Source organism: Bufo gargarizans, chromosome 1 (assembly GCF_014858855.1).
Source record: "Bufo gargarizans isolate SCDJY-AF-19 chromosome 1, ASM1485885v1, whole genome shotgun sequence".
In the NCBI taxonomy this organism is placed as follows: Eukaryota; Metazoa; Chordata; class Amphibia; order Anura; family Bufonidae; genus Bufo; species Bufo gargarizans.
In genome coordinates, this window is record NC_058080.1 from 537,814,669 (window position 1) to 537,827,318 (window position 12,650).

At 41.8% G+C, this 12,650-nt stretch overlaps 1 protein-coding gene across 1 annotated transcript in view; it reads right to left on the reverse strand.

Moving 5' to 3' along the window:
• Window positions 1-12,650, reverse strand: part of RSPH14 (radial spoke head 14 homolog) — a 213,975-nt gene that overhangs the window by 22,331 nt on the left and 178,994 nt on the right. The window contains exon 5 of the mRNA XM_044275496.1: window positions 2,872-3,097. Coding sequence (XP_044131431.1) covers window positions 2,872-3,097 — 226 coding nt within the window. The remainder of the gene's footprint in view (window positions 1-2,871; window positions 3,098-12,650) is intronic.

Sequence of the window (12,650 nt, forward strand, 5' to 3'; positions counted from 1 at the left end):
AGAATGACATTATCAATTACTATATGCTGTCTGATTTTCATTTTTTGCATTAGTCATGGCATAACGCATTTAAGGCTAGTGATAGGATATGCGTCGACAGACACTGTTCCTTTTCATTTCATTTAATAGAGAATGGTGTAAATAGCAAATTTCTAAATAACTTCATTTAAAAAAATCTGCCTGCATCCACCTGAAAAAAGCTGCAAAAACGTGGCCAATAGGGGTCTCACTTCCACCTAATCTGCAGTCCACTGCGTGTTGTCAACAAGATCAGTCCCTAGTAAAAGAGACACGAAAGGGAGGAAGTGGGGGCGTTTCAGAGCTAGTTGAGATTGTGAGTATGATAAAAGAACTGCACTGCACTGCTTTTGAAGATCACAGGAGCCTTCTGCCTTTCTGTAAGTGTGTACTCCAGAGCTGAAAACAAATATAGTAGGAAGTAAGGGTAAGGATGTCACAGCAATAAAGTGCAGACAGATTCCACAGATTCCCCCTGCTTGTAAGAGAAATGCATCTAGCTGTGCAGCTGAAGAGAGGAATAATTAGGCTGAAAAAGACATTGGGGAGGTCCAAAAGACCTATCCCTTCAGAGTTACTGTATGATTGTACAAAGACGCACAGCCATTATCCCAATTATTTTAATTTTTTTTAACTCAGGTACGCTTTAAGTATAGCAAAGGTCTTACAGACCTGTTTATTTCAATCTGCAAGCAGCAATGTTAGGGATAATTCACACAACTGTGCTCAGCCCAGGAAACATGGCCGTGTGTCAGCTGCATCTCTTGGACCAACCAATGGCTCCCCTGATGATGGGAGAACAGTACAATAGAACCATGATCAGATATGAACTTACTGTATAAAAAATCACTATGATACAGTCAATTTGTATACATGGAGCCGCAGTAAGTCTAGGAGTTGCGGCTGCCCAGCACGGCTGTGTCTCCCGAGCCAGCTCATAGAAATGTTATCAGTCCTAATCACCTGAAAGATATCTGTGGAGTATGAGTAGCATTTGCAGAGTATCATTACTTAAGAACTAGCACCACACAGCGGCCAAAGTGAAATAATACAGATTAATACAGTCCAACTATTTTACTGTACATGAACAGGACTACAGACAAAGGCCTTACCTCCTAATATTTAGTGACAAAAGTAACGCCTAAGAGCTAGAACTAAGGCTACTTTCACACTGCCGTTTCTGGGTCCGCCTGTAAGATCCATTTCAAGACTCTCACAAGCGGCCGAAAACGGATCAGTTCAGCCCCAATGCATTCTGAATGGATAAGGATCCGCTCAGAATGCATCAGTTTGCCTCCGTTCAGCCTCCATTCCGCTCTGGAGGCGGACACCAAAACGCTGCTTGCAGCGTTTTGATGTCCGTCTGACGAAACTGAGCCAAACAGATCCGTCCTAACTAAGGGTACTTTCACACTAGCGTTTTTCTTTTCCGGCACTAGAGTTCTGTCACAGGGGCTCTATACCGGAAAAGAACTGATCAGTTTTATCCCCATGCATTCTGACTGGAGAGTAATCCGTTCAGTTTGCATCAGGATGTCTTCAGTTCAGTCGTTTTGACTGATCAGGCAAAAGAGAAAACCGCAGCATGCTACGGTTTTATCTCCGGCCAAAAAACCCGAACACTTGCCTGAACGCCGGATCCGGCATTTTTTCCCATAGGGATGTATTAGTGCCGGATCCGGCATTCAGAATACCGGAATGCCGGATCTGTCGTTCCGTTATGCGCATGCGCAGACTGAAAAAAAGGTGAAAAAAATAAATGCCGGATCCGTTTTGCCGGATGACACCGGAAAGACGGATCCGGCATTTCAATGCATTTTTTCGACTGATCAGGCATTTTTAAGACTGATCAGGATCCTGATCAGTCTTACTAATGCCATCAGTTAGCAAACATTTTGCCTGATCCGGCAGGCAGTTCCGGCGACGGAACTGCTTGCCGGATCTCTCTGCCGCAAGTGTGAAAGTAGCCTAACAATGCAAGTCAATGGGGACGGATCCGTTTTTACTGACACAATATGGTGCAATTGAAAACGGATCCGCCTCTTATTGACTTTCAATGTAAGTCAAAACTGATCCATTTGCATTATCATGAACAAAAAAATCAGTTTGCATTTTTGTTCATGGTAATGCAAACGGATTCGTTCTGAATGGATACAAGCGTTTGCATTATAGCTGCAGATCCGTCTGTGCAGATACCAGACGGATCCGCACCTAGCGCAGGTGTTAAAGTAGCCTAACTTACAGATAGCTAATACAACAAACAAAGAATGGCAGCAGCACAGTCAGTGGGTGCACTCCCTCCTGAATTTCAGGCAAAAATCCATAGACAATATCCAATAGTAAATGATGAGGCAGCACTCTAGTATCTGTGAAGGGTGTTAGACCCGTTTATTTCCCTAGACCCGTTTATTTCCCCAGTCGGCGAGTGGGGAAATAAACGGGTCTAACACCCTTCACAGATACTAGAGTGCTGCCTCATTATTTGCTATTAGATAGATAGATAGACAAAAAGATAGACAGAAGCATTGCATTGTATGCTATTTGTTTGCTACAAGGAGCTGTTTTGCTTTGTTTTCATGCAAACTGCAAAAACCAGCAGCTTCAAAGGCCTGCGGCTGCCATGAAATCGATGGTTATGAAGTCTAACTTTCTACATCTTCAAATGTAATAATTTGAGCAATCTGTAAAAATCATTTTAACTTGTGACAGTGCTTATTTTAGCTTATTTTCCATTGATATTGTATCATATGTTTGTTGTTAGTTTCATGGTCACTGTTCAGTCGGATAAATGATATTCATACAGACTTGGTGCCCCCTAGTGGCTTCATAGGAAAATGACACCATTTTTCTCACCATATTTCCATGAGGGCGCAGGCAGCCTTCCTCCGAATGCTTACTAATGGATGGCTGAGCTTTCCCTTGAGAACCATCACAGCTCCTGCACCAAGAGCCTGAGTCGCGTCTGCTTGTAAGCAGAAATGTAGAGTTTCCAAGATGACCTCCTGGATTTCATCCAGCTCTGACTCCAACTTCCCCACCAGCTGTGTCACCAGGCCTGCATCAACAAGTGCTGCTGCACCTGCAATAGAAGTGTGATAGAAGATGTAATGTCACAGCAACAATATAGCACTGATAATTAACCATTTCTGAATGGATGTAAATGGCATGCACAATGACACAACTTTTCCTTGGGGACATTTTACATTTTCTAGCAAACAGTCGGTGGCTCAGTGCAAGAATGGATGAGGAGCTCCTTGGCAAAACGGTATCCAAAAACCTCCTTGTTACCTGCACTCATACCTCCCAACTTTTTAAAAGGAGGGACAACAGCAGGGGCACACATAGCACAATCAGCAATATTTTTATAACACTAAGCCATGCTTCTAAACCTGCCCAATGTGTACACACCCAATCCTGCCCAGTCCCCTTTGTGCCCTCACACAGTAATTATTACCCTTTTCCACTCTCTTCACCGTAAAATGCTCCCTTAGTGCCTACACACAGTAGTTATGCCCCCTTTGTGCCCCGATAGTTATGTCCCCTTAGTGCCTCCTTCACAGAGTAAGAATGCTGTTAGTGCCCCCAGTTATGCCCCCTTAGTGCCTTCACATAGTAGTTATGCCCCCTAGAGTCCCACACAGTAATTATGCCCCCTTGTGTCCCCTAACAGTAAGAATGCCCTATTTGTTCCCCCATAATTATGCCCCTTTAGTGCCCACCACATTAGTTATGTCCCCTCACAGTAAGAATGCCCTGTTTGTTCCCCCATAATTATGCCCCTTTAGTGCAAACCACATTAGTTATGCACCCTTCACAATAGAATGCCCCTTCAGTGCCCCTACACAGTAGAGGTCCCCCTTAGTGTCACCGAATAGCAGTTATGCCCTCTTAGAGTTTTTTTTTAATAAGTTTTATTTATACAATTTCAAATACATCATAAAAACAGAAAAACAACACAACAATATGCCCCTATTTTTTACCCAACCCAGTCCCCATAGAGAGAGAGGAGAGACCAGAAGAAAAACCTTTACAATGAATCCCATTTTCCCTCAAACTTATATCTTGTTAAGCCAGTGGTTCCATATTTGACCAAAACGGTCCTTCATCCCCCTATTAATATATATTACCCTTTCCATTTTTATTATGTTATTCACAGATATCTTCCATTCATTCACAGAAGGCTGGTCTTTTTCCATCCATTTTCTCAAAATAAGCAATCGCTTATTTTTCGCAATTGCTTGCCTGAAACAGCAGCTTACAGAGTACTTGTTACACAGCCTTCCACAAACCTAAATGTATTGTACACCCCAATATACAAACCACAGGGTCACCATGTATTTGTACTCCTAAAGCTTTATTAATAACAGCTGCTATTTCAGATTAATATCTAAATAACTTGGGACATCTCCATATGAAATGAAGCAGACCTTCCTGTTCTTCACCGCATCTTGGACACTCATCCGTGGCTCTTAAGCCCATTTATTTTATAGAGAAGGTGGGCGATGTAACCTATGTATAAGAATTGTGTGAGCCCTTTAATGACACCAAAGGCCTATTACTTAATACATCTATCCATTTATCATCTGTCAAACCATCAACATCTTTTTTCCATTTTTCTTTAGCTACTATTTTTATCCTCATTTGTAATTCCCTCATTAATATTTTATATCTCCTTGAAATACTACCTTTAACTTCTCTATTCCCAAGAAAGTGATTAATATTCTCAAAAGGGGCTTTTTTAAAAAATATTTCTCCAGGTCAACTGATGAATTAATTGCATCCCTAATATGTAAATACTTAAAAAAATCTTTTTTTAGGATTCCTTTTCCAAAGTTTCAAAGTCCTTCAATATAGCCCCTCAAAAATGTGACTCAACAAACATATTTCTCTATTTTCCCAATTTACATATTGCCAGATTTTCAGAATTTCACACAAGTTAATATTATTCCATATTAGAGTGTATTCCAAATAACCTTTTATACCCATTTATTTATTTTTTTCTCTCCAAGTGTAGTCCAGTAAATTAAATATTTGATTATCAGTGCTTGTGTTCTCCAAAATACCAGATACTAAAACCTCCACCAATTTACCCTGTTTAGCCTTATCTCCTATTTTCATACAATTCCATCTCAACAAAGGGCTTACCTCCACTCCCTTCATATTCCCAAATTTTACAACCAAAAAATATAAGTACCAATTCGGAAGCGAAATTGGTAATTTAATTTTTTCTTTTGGCATTTCTATTAGGTAATTGAAGTATGTCTTTTTTTTTTATCCTAGGTATTCCCCCTTCCAAATAAACTCCCTAATTTCTTTGTCAATCGTCCTAAAAACATTTTTTGGCAACCACACTGGAGCATTCTGTAATACAAACAGAAACTTGGGAAGAAATACCATCTTTACCAAATTAATTCGACCCATCATTAATAACGGTAATCTTTTCCAAATATGGATTCTCTTTCTCAATTCTCAAGTTGGGCCATATTTAACCGCCTCCGGACCGCCTAACGCAGATCTGCGGTCCGGAGGCGGCAGCTCTGCGCAGAGTCACGCATATATGCGTCATCTCACGAGGGCCGGGATTTCCTGTGAACGCGCGCACACAGGCGCGCGCGTTCACAGGATCGGAAGGTAAGCGAGTGGATCTCCAGCCTGCCAGCGGCGATTGCTCGCTGGCAGGCTGGAGATCCGAATTTTTTAACCCCTAACAGGTATATTAGACGCTGTTTTGATAACAGCGTCTAATATACCTGCTACCTGGTCCTCTGGTGGTCCCTTTTGTTTGGATCGACCACCAGAGGACACAGGTAGCTGTGTAAAGTACCACAAAACACTACACTACACTACACCCCCCCCCCCTGTCACTTATTAACCCCTTATGAACCCCTGATCACCCCATATAGACTCCCTGATCACCCCCCCCCCCCCGTCATTGATCACCCCCCTGTCATTGATCACCCCCCTGTCAGGCTCCGTTCAGACGTCCGTATGATTTTTACGGATCCACGGATACATGGATCAGATCCGCAAAACACATACGGACGTCTGAATGGAGCCTTACAGGGGGGTGATCAATGACAGGCGGGTGATCACCCATATAGATTCCCTGATCACCCCCTGTCATTGATAACCCCCTGTCAGGCTCCATTCAGATGTCCGTATGATTTTTACGGATCCACGGATACATGGATCGGATCCGCAAAACACATACGGACGTCTGAATGGAGCCTTACAGGGGGGTGATCAATGACAGGCGGGTGATCACCCATATAGATTCCCTGATCACCCCCTGTCATTGATAACCCCCTGTCAGGCTCCATTCAGATGTCCGTATGATTTTTACGGATCCACGGATACATGGATCGGATCCGCAAAACGCATACGGACGTCTGAATGGAGCCTTACAGGGGGGTGATCAATGACAGGGGGGTGATCACCTCATATACACTGCCTGATCCCCCCCTGTCATTGATCACCCCCCTGTAAGGCTCCATTCAGACGTCTGTATGCGTTTTGCGGATCCCATCCATGTATCCGTGGATCCGTAAAAATCATACAGACGTCTGAATGGAGCCTTACAGGGGGGTGATCAATGACAGGGGGGTGATCAATGACAGGGGGGTGATCACCCCATATAGACTCCCTGATCACCCCCCTGTCATTGATCACCCCCTGCAAGGCTCCATTCAAACATTTTTTTTGGCCCAAGTTAGTGGAAATTGTTTTTTTTTTGTTTTTGTTTTTTCTTACTAAGTCTCATATTCCACTAACTTGTGTCAAAAAATAAAATCTCACATGAACTCACCATAACCCTCACAGAATTCAAATGCGTAACATTTTTTAGACATTTATATTCCAGACTTCTTCTCACGCTTTAGGGCCCCTAAAATGCCAGGGCAGTATAAATACCTCACATGTGACCCCATTTCGGAAAGAAGACACCCCAAGGTATTCTGTGAGGGGCATATTGAGTCCATGAAAGATTGAAATTTTTGTCCCAAGTTAGCGGAAAGGGAGACTGTGAGAAAATACAAAAATAAATCAATTTCCGCTAACTTGTGCCAAAAAAAAAAAATTCTATGAACTCGCCATGCCCCTCATTGAATACCTTGGGGTGTCTTCTTTCCAAAATGGGGTCACATGTGGGGTATTTATACTGCCCTGGCTTTTTAGGGGCCCGAAAGCGTGAGAAGAAGTCTGGGATCCAAATGTCTAAAAATGCCCTCCTAAAAGGAATTTGGGCCGCTTTGTGCATCTAGGCTGCAAAAAAGTGTCACACATCTGGTATCGCCGTACTCAGGAGAAGTTAGGCAATGTGTTTTGGGGTGTCATTTTACATATACCCATGCTGGGTGAGATAATATCTTGGTCAAATGCCAACTTTGTATAAAAAAATGGGAAAGTTGTCTTTTGCCAAGATATTTCTCTCACCCAGCATGGGTATATGTAAAATGACACCCCAAAACACATTCCCCAACTTTTCCTGAGTACGGCGATACCAGATGTGTGACACTTTTTTGCCGCCTAGGTGGGCAAAGGGGCACACATTCCAAAGAGCACCTTTAGGATTTCACAGGTCATTTTTTACACATTTTGATTTCAAACTACTTACCACACATTAGGGCCCCTAGAATGCCAGGGCAGTATAACTACCCTACAAGTGACCCCATTTTGGAAAGAAGACACCCCAAGGTATTCTGTGAGGGGCATGGCGAGTTCCTGGAATTTTTTTTTTTCTGTCACAAGTTAGCGGAAAATGATGATTTTTTTATTCTTACAAAGTCTCATATTCCACTAACTTGTGACAAAAAATAAAAAATTCTAGGAACTCGCCATGCCCCTCACGGAATACCTTGGGGTGTCTTCTTTCCAATGTGTTTTGGGGAATGTGTTTTGGGGTGTCATTTTACATATACCCATGCTGGGTGAGATAATATCTTAGTCAAATGCCAACTTTGTATTAAAAAAATGGGAAAGTTGTCTTTTGCCAAGATATTTCTCTCACCCAGCATGGGTATATGTAAAATGACACCCCAAAACACATTCCCCAACTTCTCCTGAGTACGGCGATACCAGATGTGTGACACTTTTTTGCCGCCTAGGTGGGCAAAGGGGCACACATTCCAAAGAGCACCTTTAGGATTTCACAGGTCATTTTTTACACATTTTGATTTCAAACTACTTACCACACATTAGGGCCCCTAGAATGCCAGGGCAGTATACCTACCCCACAAGTGACCCCATTTTGGAAAGAAGACACCCCAAGGTATTCCGTGAGGGGCATGGCGAGTTCCTAGAATTTTTTATTTTCTGTCACAAGTTAGCGGAAAATGATGGGTTTTTTTTTGATTTTCTTTTTCTTACAAAGTCTCATACTCCACTAACTTGTGACAAAAAATAAAAAATTCTAGGAACTCGCCATGCCCCTCACGGAATACCTTGGGGTGTCTTCTTTCCAAAATGGGGTCACTTGTGGGGTAGTTATACTGCCCTGGCAATTTAGGGGCCCTAATGTGTGCGAAGTAGATTGAAATCAAAATCTGTAAAAAATGGCCGGTGAAATCCTAAAGGTGCTCTTTGGAATGTGTGGCCCTTTGCCCACCTAGGCTGCAAAAAAGTGTCACACATGTGGTATCGCCGTACTCAGGAGAAGTTGGGGAACGTGTTTTGGGGTGTCATTTTACATATACCCATGCTGGGTGAGATAATATCTTGGTCAAATGCCAACTTTGTATAAAAAAATGGGAAAAGTTGTCTTTTGCCAAGATATTTCTCTCACCCAGCATGGGTATATGTAAAATGACACCCCAAAACACATTCCCCAACTTCTCCTGAGTACGGCGATACCAGATGTGTGACACTTTTTTGCCGCCTAGGTGGGCAAAGGGGCACACATTCCAAAGAGCACCTTTAGGATTTCACAGGTCATTTTTTACACATTTTGATTTCAAACTACTTACCACACATTAGGGCCCCTAGAATGCCAGGGCAGTATAACTACCCTACAAGTGACCCCATTTTGGAAAGAAGACACCCCAAGGTATTCCGTGAGGGGCATGGCGAGTTCCTAGAAAAATTTTTTTCTGTCACAAGTTAGCGGAAAATGATGATTTTTTTTTTCTTACAAAGTCTCATATTCCACTAACTTGTGATAAAAAATTCTAGGAACTCGCCATGCCCCTCAGGGAATACCTTGGGGTGTCTTCTTTCCAAAATGGGGTCACTTGTGGGGTAGTTATACTGCCCTGGCAATTTAGGGGCCCATATGTGTGCGAAGTAGATTGAAATCAAAATCTGTAAAAAATGGCCGGTGAAATCCTAAAGGTGCTCTTTGGAATGTGTGGCCCTTTGCCCACCTAGGCTGCAAAAAAGTGTCACACATGTGGTATCGCCGTACTCAGGATAAGTTGGGGAATGTGTTTTGGGGTGTCATTTTACATATACCCATGCTGGGTGAGATAAATATCTTGGTCAAATGCCAACTTTGTATAAAAAAAATTGGAAAAGTTGTCTTTTGCCAAGATATTTCTCTCACCCAGCATGGGTATATGTAAAATGACACCCCAAAACACATTCCCCAACTTCTCCTGAGTACGGCGATACCAGATGTGTACCACTTTTTTGCAGCCTAGGTGGGCAAAGGGACCCACATTCCAAAGTGCACCTTTCGGATTTCAGAGGCCATTTTTTACAGATTTTGATTGCAAACTACTTCTCACACATATGGGCCCCTAAATTGCCAGGGCAGTTTAACTACCCCACAAGTGACCCCGTTTTGGAAAGAAGACACCCCAAGGTATTTTGTGATGGGCATAGTGAGTTCATGGAAGTTTTTATTTTTTGTCACAAGTTAGTGGAATATGCCCATCAGCGAATACCTTAGGGTGTCTACTTTCCGAAATGGGGTCATTTGTGGGGTTTTTCTACTGTCTGGGCATTGTAGAACCTCAGGAAACATGACAGGTGCTCAGAAAGTCAGAGCTGCGTCAAAAAGCGGAAATTCACATTTTTGTACCATAGTTTGTAAACGCTATAACTTTTACCCAAACCATTTTTTTTCTTTTGCCCAAACATTTTTTTTTTATCAAAGACATGTAGAACAATAAATTTAGCGAAAAATTTATATATGGATGTGGTTTTTTTTGCAAAATTTTACAGCTGAAAGTGAAAAATTTCATTTTTTTGCAAAAAAATAATAAAATTTTGATTAATAACAAAAAAAGTAAAAATGTCAGCAGCAATGAAATACCACCAAATGAAAGCTCTATTAGTGAGAAGAAAAGGAGGTAAAATTCATTTGGGTGGTAAGTTGCATGACCGAGCAATAAACAGTGAAAGTAGTGTAGTGCAGAAGTGTAAAAAGTGCTCTGGTCATTAAGGGGGTTTCAGCTAGCGGGGTTGAAGTGGTTAATTTTACATACTCCTCCAGATTTTGGGAAATATTTATCCCTAAATATTTAAAGCTACCACCTTTATCCACTATATGTACGTCTAAACTTATATTCGAAACCTCCTCGCCTAATAACATCAAAATGTGATTTTTCCCAGTTTATTTTCAATCCTGGAAAAATCTAAAAACTTACTCGGTGTTCCCCAAAAACAACAAAATATCATCAGCATACCTTATTTTTTCAATAATACTTCCATATCGAAATCCCTTAATCTCAACATTTTCTCGAATTATTAAAGCCATGCCCTCTTAGAGTTAATAAAATAAAAATAACTCTTCCAATTTTTTTGTGGTGGCCAATTTAGCAGACAAGAAGAGATACAAGTGTCATGAGTCATTGATTGATATGAGACTCACATGTTTCTAGTACACTCGAGAATGGGTTATTTTTAAGTTTCTTTTTCAGTTTTTCATTTTAGATACCGATATGATGGCAATACGACAGCTTGTAACATTGTGTACCAAGTATTTTTAAAATAACAACTCATTGATTCAAAATAAAATAAATAATACTCACCCAGCCTCGTTCCCCCGATGAATGGAGCACATCCTGCTCTTCCCAGCAGCAGGCACAATGCGGTAATGTCATTGCACCTGCTAAGCTGCACTGGGGAGCGCACAGACCGAGGGAGGGTAGAGCGGGCAGCTGAAGGCTTTCACCATTGCATTCAATTGTATCTGCATTCTCAGGACCTTGAAGTTGGAAAATACCTTAGCCGTTCCAGGACCGAGGAACAACCGCTAAAATCCAGGACTGTCCTGCCGGATGCAGGATGGCTGGGAAGTATGCCCGCACTGACACTGCATAATGTGATCAATATCAAAACAATATATTGCATGCGGTATTAAAAAGCCCGTTGGAGAAAGATTCCCCGAAATCTATTAAGAGGTGCATGTCAGTTAATAAATTTGGTGGATATTTGGCCTGTCCGCATCCTTTCAATGGATTTCATGACGGATCCATCCTTGCTATGTTAAAGATAATACAAACGGATCCATTTATAATGGATGCAGACGGTTGTATTATCAGTAACGGAAGCGTTTTTGGATGAACCCTGACGGATCTAGCAAAAACGCTAGTCTGAAAGTAGCCAAAGCTGTGAGTTGAACAATATTAGAAAATGACATTGCATTTCCCCCCGACCCAAGCACGATCGAAAAAAAGTTCATGCATCTAAGGGCTCACAATACAGATGCAAAGTACGGATGTTGTTACGCAGTTAGGGCTGTCTAGCTGATAAGGGGGGACGCTTCTGTGTAATAGGGACACAAATTGACCATGTTTCTGAATCTATTGTCATGCTGTACTGAGTTACCCATAAAGAGGAATGGATTTGGTCGTGCTTTCTCAATCTCATTAACTGTAGTTATGGATGTATGTTCATCATGGCTGGATTACGAGCCAACTGCGCTTGAAGCTACAAATCCTGATTAGTCTATTCTATTGACCTTTAGAAAGAACTCAAGCTTTGTCATGACAAGGAAAAGACATCTAAAGCAAAATTTCTCTGCATCTAAATTATTTTGCTCATTATGATGTATGGTTGTTATTTGGGCATAAGATAAGTTCCTGATTTGCTGATGGAATAATGGGGGCTCTAGAGCTATGTATTCCCTCTAGGGCTGATCAGGCTGTTTACTCATAACTCATGGAGACTTTTTAAAAAGAAATCCTAAAAATGTATTTGAAAGCACATAATGGGCGATGGGTATTCCTATCTTAGACTGCCATAAACGTCCAACCCGCTTAGAGACCTGCACCTATCTCTGACCCATGTCCTGCTTCAGGAGGCTGGCGCACATCGCATCCAGGCAGAAAATTAATAGAGAGGTTGCTCTGAAATCCGCAGGTTTTTGCAGGGAAATCAGTGCGGATAATCCAGATTTGCATGCGGATTTGATGCAGATTTTACTCTCCCCATTGAAGTGAATAGAGATCAGGTCAGGAAAAATAAAACTGACATGCTGAGGATTTTAAAAACCTGCACCGCAGGTAAAAATCTGCATCGTGTACATGAACATTTCAAATTCTCATAGAATACAATGTACATCACCTATGGTGCGGAATTTCCACACGCAATTCCGTGCAAAAAAACTGCACACAATCCTGATCGTGTGCATTTATAGCCTAAGAGTCCATTCACACGACAGCAAACTGTTCCGGAAAAAAACAGACACTGGC